The 12,274-nt window shown below is 37.2% G+C and overlaps 1 protein-coding gene across 1 annotated transcript; it reads left to right on the top strand.

Moving 5' to 3' along the window:
- Window positions 1–4,943: 4,943 nt before the first annotated feature.
- Window positions 4,944–12,093, top strand: LOC114537685 (probable histone deacetylase 1-B). The gene is made up of 16 exons (XM_028558787.1): window positions 4,944–5,064; window positions 5,232–5,344; window positions 5,962–6,079; window positions 6,167–6,241; window positions 6,330–6,468; window positions 6,652–6,793; window positions 7,062–7,154; window positions 7,891–7,999; window positions 8,208–8,348; window positions 8,579–8,687; window positions 8,876–8,934; window positions 9,300–9,383; window positions 9,814–10,123; window positions 10,524–10,628; window positions 10,885–10,949; window positions 11,128–12,093. Exons 1-16 carry the CDS (start codon window positions 4,959–4,961, stop codon window positions 11,232–11,234), a joined length of 1,875 nt encoding a protein of 624 aa, XP_028414588.1. The 5' UTR covers window positions 4,944–4,958; the 3' UTR covers window positions 11,235–12,093.
- The last annotated feature ends 181 nt before the right edge of the window (window positions 12,094–12,274 follow it).

The following is a 12,274-nucleotide window of genomic DNA, read 5'->3' on the forward strand; positions in this document are numbered from 1 at the left end:
GTTTATTTTGTCACCTCACGAACGCTCCGTGCTCAGGCTCCGACATATATTCAAGTGCGTTTTGCCGACAAATAATTGAAATAACGACAATGGTTTTGCAAGTTACATAGCCTATAGGCAATTCCTAATACGAATTAGGGATTCGCTCTTCGGCCAATTGCCAAGTTTTATCGCCTCCTGCAGTACGATTTGAATATGAGGCTTTGGTTTAATCCGAGATGAATTATCCTAATAATTGTATCATTATTCGTTGTATCACAAGATGACGCAAAGCTGAAATTAAAAATTTATCTTTTCGATTGTTGTAATTGTAGATTTCAGCCATCCTCAATTCAATTGCTATAATACCCCCACCTAGAAAGAATCCAATTGCTAAACATCTTTGAAAAAACGAAACGAATTTATAGCTGATATTATATAGCAGGCTCTTTCTTTATAGCTATGCCGCTTATGGAAGATGTATTGCCCGCCATATTTTCAATGCAAATAAAGTGTATTTATAATATCCAAAATGACAAGGTTTGCATGTGTGCTCAGCGAGGCACTGTTTCTCCAAATAATTTGGGATCAAATTAGTTTGTCACAAGAACTCCTTTTACAACGTCCCTGACAAAATTGAATAGTGAACTTTATTCATGTATAGTTAGTTCTTTTGTATTGGCAAACATGCTGTAAGGTTAATTCTGTAATTTTGAGACTCTTTAACCTAAAACTCGATAAAATAACACTTTTCAGATTCATTATCTCACTATATGCACGTATTAAAAATGAGCTTTGATCCTATTATCCATAAATAATATTTATACTAGATATATAGCTTAATAATTATATATAAATTCAAACCCATTAGAGATCAAACCAAATGGTCTACTGTGCTCAGTGCAAGATTTAAAAACAAACCATTGAACACGAGTTGGTAGAAATAACATGCGACTCAGCCGATTCTACCCAAATCTTTAATAAAACGTCAATGGTTTCAATTGCTGAAATGAAATCATTTGTATGTTACACATGCATGTCACAACCATTGGACGACACAATCCTATCAGATATCTTAATCTTATCTTATCTGATTAAGCTGTCAATACCACTGCCAAGTTGTTCAGGATGCATGTAATTCACTTAATTAGTTTCGGAACAGGGTTGGCCGATTACCAACGTTGATATGCTCAAATGCATGCACGCCTAATGCCCTCGACCTGTTTCGAAACTGGGAGTGTACGAAATCAAGCATTTGGGAAACGTCAGGAAATGGCGAGTGGTCAGTTTCCTGGTGAAATTAGGGTTTTGTCCACAGAGACGTAACAAAAACATACACTCGGATGAAAGGTTTCCTGAGTAAGATAGGCATCGATCAGAGATGCGTGATCCTTACTAGACCTCCAGGAAGAACGAACTGATAGAGTTATCCAGTATAAGTAAAGTTAGTTTAGTTTTGGTTTCCTCCTGTAGTAACATTTGATCAATAAGAGATGATCCTTACTGGACCTCTAGGAAGAACAGTTTAGAACTGATAGAGCTATCCAGTATAAATAAAGTTAGTTTAGTTTAGGTTTCCTCCTGTAGTAACACTGGATCAATAAGAGATGATCCTTACTGGACCTCTAGGAAGAACGGTTTAGAACTGATAGAGCTATCAAGTATAAATAAAGTTAGTTTAGTTTAGGTTTTCTCCTGCGCATAGAAACAACACTGCTTTAGAGATGATATTTACTAAGTTTCGACAATTGCCTGTTTATAGAACTGACGCATACGAACATACATCCATTAAAACAAGTAATAAAAATAAATAAATGTTTCCTATTCTTTCTAGTTCATTAAAATGACAATGACTCACGGAGTATTTAAATTGTTTCTTCACAGACTAAACTTAAAAATAAGGATGAAGTGCATGGCAGGAATTTTGTTGATAATAGCAGCAGGTTGGAAAGGTCAGGTCTCTTAGCTTGTAGGTATAGATCAAGCATGAAAACAAACATTCAATGCCAATGGTTTCGTTTTAACTTCATGATTAACTGAAAAGATTAACTTTGAAAAGATTTGTCATTTTCAGCGAGATGGTAAATTAAGATGACAAATGATTCATGCTCACACAAGGCAGTTATGTCAAACAGAATCGACCATTGATTAAATGCATTTTGAGGAGAGCAGAAACCAGATTCACTTATGCCATCGATATTTCTCCCTCTGCATATGCCCAGAAGGCAACATGCAACCAGACGAATCGAAGCGCGCGCAGCGCTGGAAAATCCTATGTATATGATAACATTTTTGAGGACCACTATACTAATATTTGTGCTGAACGAAATTTATTTTCGCCACCGTTTCATCTTTTGCCTTTTCGTTATATTGAAAAACTGAAGAGAAACGTACAACTCAGCAATTCTTTTTAAGTATACAGCAAATATCAAGTATCAGTATTTCAAGTATAAGCAGACGTTAGCAAATATCATATGCCAAACTTTCCAAACATCAGACTTTTTACTCCAGATATAGTAAAGAACCTAAAAAGGATTGCTTTACTATGTGAATGTTATACATTACACTATAATCTATAACTATTGATCATTATCTTTCGTAGGGGCGGTATATATTGAGTTTTAAGTATAGCCATCTTGTTTCAAAGTCGTACAAATTTAATACACTGATCAGTTCAATCATCAGTAGTTGTCTTTAGCGAACAATTTTGCATATAAAAAAGCATATTGCCGTGAAGAAATAGGTCAGAGCAACAATATCTAAGACTCGAAAAATCACGAGTGACTGTTATAACAAGCTTATATTGGCTTAAAACAATGGAGTGTATGCTTTGCAATTGCAGACGACAAAATATTATATCGTCTTTATCGAGTTTGCCGGCAAGGTCAGCTATAAGTTTGGAGCTGACTCTGCGAATGTTGTGTATATTTAATGATGACGTTATCTGTTCAAAGGCGGTCTTATGAAAACAGGTCATTTAAAGTCATTTGTGGTCAGTGACTTATTGTACTATAAAGAATAAACACTTCAAATATTCAAGTACCCGGAAGGTGGCTTAACAAATATTATCTTCACCTGGCTTGCAAATTACCGCTAAGCCTATACCGTTATTTGGATTTTAAAATGTTTAAAAATATTCATGACACAATAAACTGGACTAGGTTTGTCTGTTTCCTTTTGCTCTCTGACTAGATTACGGTTTTATAGCCATTCGTAAATGAAAAACATCACTTCAGATAAACTTCTTTCGATGCTAAATATTGCGTAACGTGAATATACTATTCCGAGGGAAAAAAAACATTTCTTAGCGTTTAAACCAATACAGAAATACGGTAATACTGTAATACTAGCCTGACTAGTCTAGTACTTACTGCTTTGCAATGTTTTATTCAGTGTTTCACTCTCAACCTTCCCCAATGTCAGTTGATCATTGCCGTACTGCTAGTCTGACTGAGTGTTGACTGTTGCTACTAATACTAGCCTGACTAGTCTAGTACTTACTGCTTTGCAATGTTTTATTCAGTGTTTCACTTTCAACCTTCCTCAATGTCAGTTGATCATTGCAGTACTGCTAGTCTGACTGAAGGCTGAGTGTCACTAGATCAATGCCGGGAAATTCAATTTCGATAAATTTAATTTAAAAGTATGTAATGATAATAGTAATGAACGAAAGGAAAGAAGATGAAATAGATGTTAGCTAACAAGTTTTGAGGACATTGATCTCACGAATTTATCATAGCGAAAGTTTAACGAAAGTTAATGTGTCGAAAGTTGAGATCGTTTAAAAGTATAAGTCGAGATCATTGAAGTGAAAATCAAAGTTATTTATTAGAATTCAGCTGAATTTACTGGTCAAGATCAAAGCTGCCAAATACACAAGTCGCGAACTGTTTCAGTCTGTTTGAAGGACATGCGCAATCCGATTTATATTCAGATTATTCTACAATCATAGAAGATCAAACGAAGAAAAATATTTACACAAGCTTTGTCCTAGGTAAAAAGAAATTTGTCCTTGGGGAAAAAGAAACTCCTTCCAGTCAATACCTGTGAGTCCTAAATTATGGAATTTGGAATACGTGGAATCATGGATCACCCATCTCCCCATTTGTGAGTCTGTGCCTATGACATAACCCCACCCCCTCCTCCCTAGAACTGTAGAACCATGCTTTTAGTCAAACTTTAGTTCAACATCTATCGCAAAATCTATGGAAAGCGAAAAAAAGCTCGTGGGTGACAAAACTTATGATTAAACAGTGATTATTCCAATCGCGTAATGACTTGTGATTGTCTAAGATCCCGGGTCCATGGAGAGGTAGGTATGAGTCATCATGCTATATATAGTGATGACAACTGCAGTCTACAACAGGGACGTCTCTATCTTATCAGATGTTGACGTAATCTAACATTTTAAGCAGATGATCTCTCACTTCAGTGTTACCGTATTTATATAGTTCAGTGATGTCGTTCCAGTCAAGTAAAATATTTACAGTTCAGTGGTTTGTCTCAACCCCACCAATCCAGTTTACTCGTATAGCTCACCGGCATTTTCGCGACTTTTTTCGCGACTTTGTATGCAGAACCTAGAACAATAGAGCCGTAAAACCGTAGAACCATAGAGCCATAGAACCATGGAACCATACCTAGAACTATATAGAACCTAGAAAAATCAGTAGAACCATATACCCAAGAACCATAGAACTGTAGAACCATAGAACCTAAACTACCGAGTTTGCGTAGCATTATATTTTACTGCCCATGTAATCATGCAGTTCAGATTTAAGTAATTATTACACTATATTTCGTGACTCGTAACATGAACTTATCACCACCAAAAAATATGTTGCCTGGGTGCTCTGTGTTTATATGTAAATTTGAATTCTCGGGCTCGCTGTGCTAACGCCACTGACCTGTATATGCTAGTGGAATAATTATTTCAAGATACGGCTCGCTGATTGGAGGAGAAGGTAGATTTTGATCACATGACCATTTTATTGGAAGTTACCAGCTTTGAACAGAAAGAACAAGGCAACAGCATGGCGAACGTGTATCCGGCCGGTAAAAAAAGAGTTTGTTATTATTACGATGGTACGTGCTAATCTCCACTAAACTTTTCGTGTGCAACAAACTTATACATCAAACTTCACTCTCTGAGATTTTCACGCAGTTCCGTTGGGTGATAGTGGGGTTACATTTCAACTTTATTTCTTGACATTTGTGAATGGTATTGTCATGTATTTTTCGTCCATATATAGGCGATGTTGGTAACTATTATTATGGCCAGGGTCATCCTATGAAACCTCATCGCATTCGAATGACCCATAATCTACTCCTCAACTATGGATTGTACAGAAAAATGGAAATTTATGTAAGTTTAACATTGGATGTCTATATTACTATTACATGTACATTCAATGGTCAGAACAATGTGTACTCTTTCAAAAAGTGCCCATACTTTCAATGTGGAAGATTCGACAAGATTTGTTGATTCAATAGTTGTTACCCACCTTCATCAAGAGGATTTACGCCTTTGCGGTCAATGTTAGAAAATTATTCTGGTTAGATCAGAACAATTTTCTCACTTGTCATAACTTTACCATATGCCAAAGGATTAGGAGGAGAAATGACCTATTAACAAAATGATGAGTAAGCAATTCCAGTTTATTTTGCACTTTCATGTTTTTTTTTCGAAAGAGGATCTATATAGATCTCCTTACCCAAAAACCTTTCTATCTTCAAAGTTCAACTACATATATGATTTTTCAGGTAAATTCTTGGCAAACTGGAATAAAAATTGACTTTTGGCCCCCATTTCCCCATGGGTGTAGTTTGCATTCCTTTTTATCAATTGCACCATATCTATTCTATTATGATTTAGCATATTGTTAAAGTTTTCTCACCAAACTAGGGCAAAATTGCTCCCATTTCCCTTTTTTGCAAAAGAAAAGCTTTTTAATATCCTTTTTAAAATCTTACACATTGCAGAGACCTCACAAAGCGAACCTAGATGAAATGACAAAATATCATTCCGATGACTATGTGAAATTTTTGAAAACAATTCGTCCGGACAACATGTCGGAGTATACAAAACAGATGCAAAGATGTGAGTTGACAGTTAAGGCAGTGATATAGACAATCTATGTCTAGAGTTTCAGTTTTTCTGAAATTTCCTTCCATATCATTCCTATAGTCAATGTGGGTGAAGATTGCCCTGTGTTTGATGGGTTATTTGAATTTTGCCAACTCTCAACTGGTGGATCAATTGGTAAGATTCTAATGAGTTTTGGTTTGGTATATTTTAAATGAATCTTACGTCATGGTTGCTTATCGCTAATTTCACCCAATTTTTTTAGCTGGGGCTGTGAAACTGAATAAACAGCAAACGGACATCGCCATCAACTGGGCTGGTGGCCTGCATCATGCGAAGAAATCTGAGGCATCCGGCTTTTGTTACGTAAATGACATTGTTCTAGCAATCCTTGAACTGCTGAGGTAGGAGTCATGCAGCGTTAAATAAAGTGCTAGTGATTTTTTACCATTGAACTAGTAACCAAATAACTATCACGTTTTAATACAATAGTCAATTGTGCACACATTTAGCAGTGTTTTCTCGAGACGCTCAATGGGGAATGAAAAAGCTTGTTTGTACAAAATGGTTGTTTTCTTTTCCAAAAGGTACCATCAGCGAGTCTTGTATGTGGACATTGATATTCACCACGGTGATGGGGTGGAAGAGGCGTTCTACACAACTGATAGAGTGATGACTGTTTCATTTCATAAATACGGAGAATATTTTCCTGGAACAGGAGACATACGTGTACGTATATGAGCGAGCATTAAGGGGTTAGATCTAGGCTCTTCTCTCTTGAGAGTTTCTGCTAATTCCAGGGCAGTGCGTAGCACAAATAATGTCTACATTCAGGTGGTTTTCATATTGATTTGGTGTAGAATGTTGGGTTGAACTTTTTAATTTTTCCTCTACATAGTAGGTGGGAACTAACTAGTTCAACTGCTATGGTTTTCAAGAGTTGAATACATTCACTGCATTCCAATTCAACCTTGTAAAAACCTGTCCCTTCATTTAGGATATTGGTGCAGGCAAAGGCAAATATTATGCTGTCAACTTTCCACTACGTGATGGCATTGATGATGAATCTTATGAAGAAATATTCAAGCCAGTGAGTGCTTGCTAACTAGTGTTTTTAAAATTTTTGGCCACATTATTTTAACCTTGGTCTTATAAACCAAACCAAGACTCAATTCAAAACACTGTTTTCCATTTTCCAAAGGCATTGCTTCTAATTCAAACATTAAAGACATAAATAGGAGCATTTATTTTAACATCAGGTCTTTGTAATATGTTCTAAAATGACAACACATTTTGGTGGAAACAAATTAACAATCAAAAATTGCATTTCTTAGTTACATTGTTGTATACTGTGTTGGTCAGATTTTTGGTCAGATTTCACAAAATGTAATTTACTTCAAACATGCAATCTTTCACTATATTGAGACCATTCATTTGGTTATCAATGCATACTGGTCGAAATTCAATGACGAGTTATGTCCAATATAGTGGTAGAGCAAAATTTGTTTCTTAGAGTGGACTTCGAGTTCAAAACCATACTCTTAGTCTTAGTATGAAACAAATATTTCTTGACAGAAGATCCTTTAAACTTACAATTTTTACTGCTATATTATCTTCTTTTAATATATGTGGATGAGTGGATATGCTATGCATATAGTTTATCCATATTTTGCATCCATCTATTAAACAATGCTCATACATCATGAAACCTCCAATGATAAAGGCATTTTGTATTCATTCAAGCTTGAGTCAGCTAGACTAAATTCAAATATATAATTAGCCGTCAAACTCCAGATGATAAAGCAAACATTTCTTGTGTTTTTCAGATTATTACAAAAGTCATGGAGATTTATCAACCAAATGCTGTTGTTCTTCAATGTGGGGCGGATTCCTTGGCTGGTGACAGATTAGGATGTTTTAACCTCTCATTAAAAGGTTGCTTTTTCAGTCATCACCTTTGATCTAAATTAAGTTTATCTGTTTAAATTGGATACCTCAATAAATGCTAAACTACTCTTATTGATTCAGTGTTACTACAGAAAGAAACCTAAACTAAACTAACTTTATTTATACTGGATAGCTCTATCAGTTCTAAGCTGTTCTTCCAAGAGATCTGGTAAGGATCAACTCCTTTTTATCTTAGGTCATGCACAATGTGTTTCATTTGTGAAGAAGTTTAATATCCCACTGCTAATGCTGGGAGGAGGTGGTTATACCATTCGCAATGTTGCCAGATGTTGGACATACGAGACTTCGGTTGCACTGGATCTTGATATTGCTAATGGTGAGTGTTTTGGTGATGATAGTGATGGGGGGGGAGGTGATGGTTCTGTGGGGTGATGATGGGGATATCTGGGATGCTGGTGGAGTATGTGTGGGGTGATGATGGAGGACGTGTGGGGTGATCATGGAGGATGTGGGGTGATCATGGAGGATGTGTGGGGTGATGATAGGGATATGTGGGATGATGATGGAGGATGTGTGGGGCTTCTTAATATCCATATTTTTCTCTAGAGCTACCATATAATGATTACTTTGAGTACTTTGGTCCAGACTTCAAACTTCACATCAGCCCATCAAACATGCCAAATTCAAACCAACAGGAATATTTAGACAGAACCAAGTAAGTTTCAATGTTTGTCTGCCTGTCCAAGGTTGTGTTCACAGATGGGAGAATCTTTGTGCATTTAATGATACTTCCTCTGTCAAAGGCCACAGGAAATGGCTTTGCTGAATGTCAGTGAGTCATGGAAACCAGGCTTTATCAACCGGTCCATCAACTTACCGAAATTCGTTTCTTTTTCTTCTCAGGGAAAGGCTTTTTGAGAACTTGCGTATGATTCCACACGCTCCAGGAGTCCAGATGCAACGTGAGTAATTGCAAGAGGTTGTTGATGTAGCGAATGATAGAAAATATCACTCTTTATGTCACTAGAAAAGGCTGTTTCCAGCAATAGCAAAATAGATGGGAATTCTCATCTGAACTAGTAGAACGACATCCCTAAAACCACAGGTAGTAAGTGCATGTTTGTAAAATTAGTAAAACTACAAAGTTTCGTCGCAAAATGCTGTCAGAATAAGGAAAGTATACTGTAGCCTAATCTCAAGTTTAATAAATATATATGTATTTGCATAAAATGCGGTAACAACCAGGAAACAACAGTATCTCTAAACTGTGACTTTATATCGCGATATGATCATGAGTGAACTCAAAGGGGTATATGTTGTGATTTAGGTATACCTGATGATCACGCTATAGGAAATGATAGCGAGGCTGAGGATGAAGAGGAAGATCGCAAACCTGATAAGAGAATCAGCAGTAAGTGATTCAGATGGATACATATGATATAACCCTTACTGCTCCCTCTTTATCCAAGTCTGATCCCTGTTTATCCAAGTCTGATCCCTGTTTATCCGAGTCTGATCCCCGTTTATCCAAGTCTGACCCCTGTCGATCCAAGTCTGATCCCTGTTTATCCAGGTCTGATCCCTGTTTATCCAGGTCTGATCCCTGTTGATCGGTTCCGATCTGCACTGATCCAATCTGTAGGTTATAGTATAATCGGGTCTATCATACGGTGTGATCCCGTTTGATCTGTTTTAATCCGATCTACTCTAATCTGATAGTCTCTGGTGCAAAGTGTCTTATAATATCCTGTTGCGTTTGTTTTGAATTTAGTCCGATCTGAATTATTTTGCTCAGGACTTGAGAATTTTAGAGTTATGACCATTGAAACATTGTTTTCTAGTTATGGCATCGGACAAAGAGATCGCTAGACCCGAGGAATACTCGGACTCCGAAGATGAGGCGGAGGAAGGCGGAGAACGACGACATGCCAACTCGCATAAAGAAGACGAGCCGACAGCCAAGCGACCAAAAGTCGCCGAAAAAACCGGCGAAGCAGAAGACGTTAAATTGAAGACGGAGCCGAAATCATCAAGTGCACCAACATCAAAGACCAGCTCGCCAAAACCAGCCGCCTCACCGAAGGCTACCGACCCGAAGTCGCCAGAAAAACCCTCAAATCCGGAACAAAATAACGAGACTAATGGCGAAAAGTAAGTTAAGTGTAAATTAGCTTGTAGGTACAACTTAGCAAACTTAACAAAATGTTGTATAACAACTGGCTAAAATAGACAAAACACTTCTCGACGTTTCGACCTCAGGGCCTTCGTCAGGAGTGTTAGTAAGCTTGTAGGTACACCACGTACTAAGTATTTAATACCGCAAAGCTTTCGATCCGTTAACCCGGGCCTTCATCAGTGCAACTACTTATATGATGTCCTATGCAAACGTACAAGAATATTATGAGAAGTAAGTTCTTGCATATTTCTCGACTCGGTTATCGTCTTACCCATGAGATGATGTTTAGGGGCTGTGTGTGTCTGACTTTTTTTAACTCTGCCTGAATACAAAACTTATGTTTTCTTTAATGGCGTTTTTTCATTGTTTTTTTAGAGTGGACTCGAGCTCTGCACCTGTGACCGAAAATCAAAATAAACCCGAGGAAACGAGCACCGACGAGATTCAACCAAACGCCCAAGACGCGAAAAAACAACCCGGGTATTGAAACTGTTTTTAAAAGATCTTTTTATTACTGTGTGGACCGTTTTGTAATTCAAAATACCTTTCTCGTAATGACATCAAGCGCGGGAAAAGTCTGATGTTACACGAAGTTTGATTGGCTCGTTAGTTTTGAGGAGCCAATCAAACTTTGCGTAACATCAGACGTTCCGCGTTTGACGTCATCACGAGAAAGGTCTATTCTAGGCAAGTTCGTGTAATTTTTCCACGTTTCTGACGTTTTTAAACTATTTAGATCCACAGACGAAGCCGCGGTAACCACGAACAACACAGAAGTTGAAAAGTCTGCCGAACCACCAGGTTAGTAGCTATCTTTTTATCTCTGACCCCAGTAGGACACAGCTGGCAACTTCAGTATGCACCAAAATGGCACAGTTTTTACGCATAGAGGTGGCGGGTTAAACCCTAAAGCAAAAGTTATATTTCCTTCCGTGTAAAATGCATGTGGTAACGACAATCTATTATCAATCCATTTCAGTCGCACCGCCCGAGGCCCCTCCCGAAAATCCGCCTGCCGAACCTGCTAGTGCCCAGCCTCCTACGTCGGACGCCGCTCCCCCCGCCGAACAGCCAATGGAATTTTAGTCTCCATGGTTACACATCGAGATCACGTATTAACCTGGAGTCGTCGCCATTGGGAAATGGTAACATTATAAGCGGGAACGCGTGTAGTATAGTATATGATAACTTAAGTTTTATGCGAATATGCAATGATTCACTCAGGTAGATAAAAATCTGCAAATTTTCTCATCATAGTTAAAAATGATAACGGTAGTTGTTTCTGCTATTGTCGGTTTGACTACAAGTTGAGATCATGATTGTTTATCTTGTTAAAAACATATTTTTTATGCAAACCATATTTTCTTGCAACAACTGCAAGCGGTAACTTCAATATCCTCCGCCCTGAAACCTTGAATGTAGATAAAATAATTTTGCAGTATCGATTCGGTCCATTAGCACCAAGTTTAGGAAATATTCCAAGTTTAGAGAAAGAATCTTTTTCAAAAGTTAGTGGTTGCAGAAACCATTCTAAATATGCATACAAAAAACATGACCAGTTCCAGTGTGGCCTGTCGTGTTCTTTCGACTTTATTTGCTCGTATTAAAAAAACTCAAAATAACCTTGCAGGTAGAATTATGTACAATATTGCAGACCCTTCATTTTACTTCAATATTACAGAACTCTACATCAACTGCGGCTTCTAGAACGTTTCCAACAGCACCAACGTATTTTAAAATTAAGTATGCGCGATTAAGAATATCAGGATATTAAAAATATCAAGATTTTTGGTAAAGTAATGTTACTATGCAAATTTATATTGCTTTCATCATAAATCTGATAGGTTGTCTTGTACAGTATTTATACTCACTTTAATGCTTGTAATTGTAATCTGTAGTGTAGTTAAACGCTTGAATGCAAAAATAAAGCTTTTATTATTCGTCATAGTTTACTCTGTGCATTCTTCAGAAGGTTCTGTCGCAATTCAATAGTGTTTAAGTTTTCCATAATACACCAAGCACATAGATCTGTACTGTTCAGGGACTATGAAAATGACAGTAAACTGATAAACTTGTGGTCCTCTAAAATTGCTTCAAAGCCATAGATAATTTACATGCTTTTGCAA

The sequence above is a fragment of the Dendronephthya gigantea genome, unplaced genomic scaffold, assembly GCF_004324835.1.
Source record: "Dendronephthya gigantea isolate DGI-Jeju-01 unplaced genomic scaffold, DenGig_1.0 000162F, whole genome shotgun sequence".
Classification (NCBI taxonomy): domain Eukaryota; kingdom Metazoa; phylum Cnidaria; class Anthozoa; order Malacalcyonacea; family Nephtheidae; genus Dendronephthya; species Dendronephthya gigantea.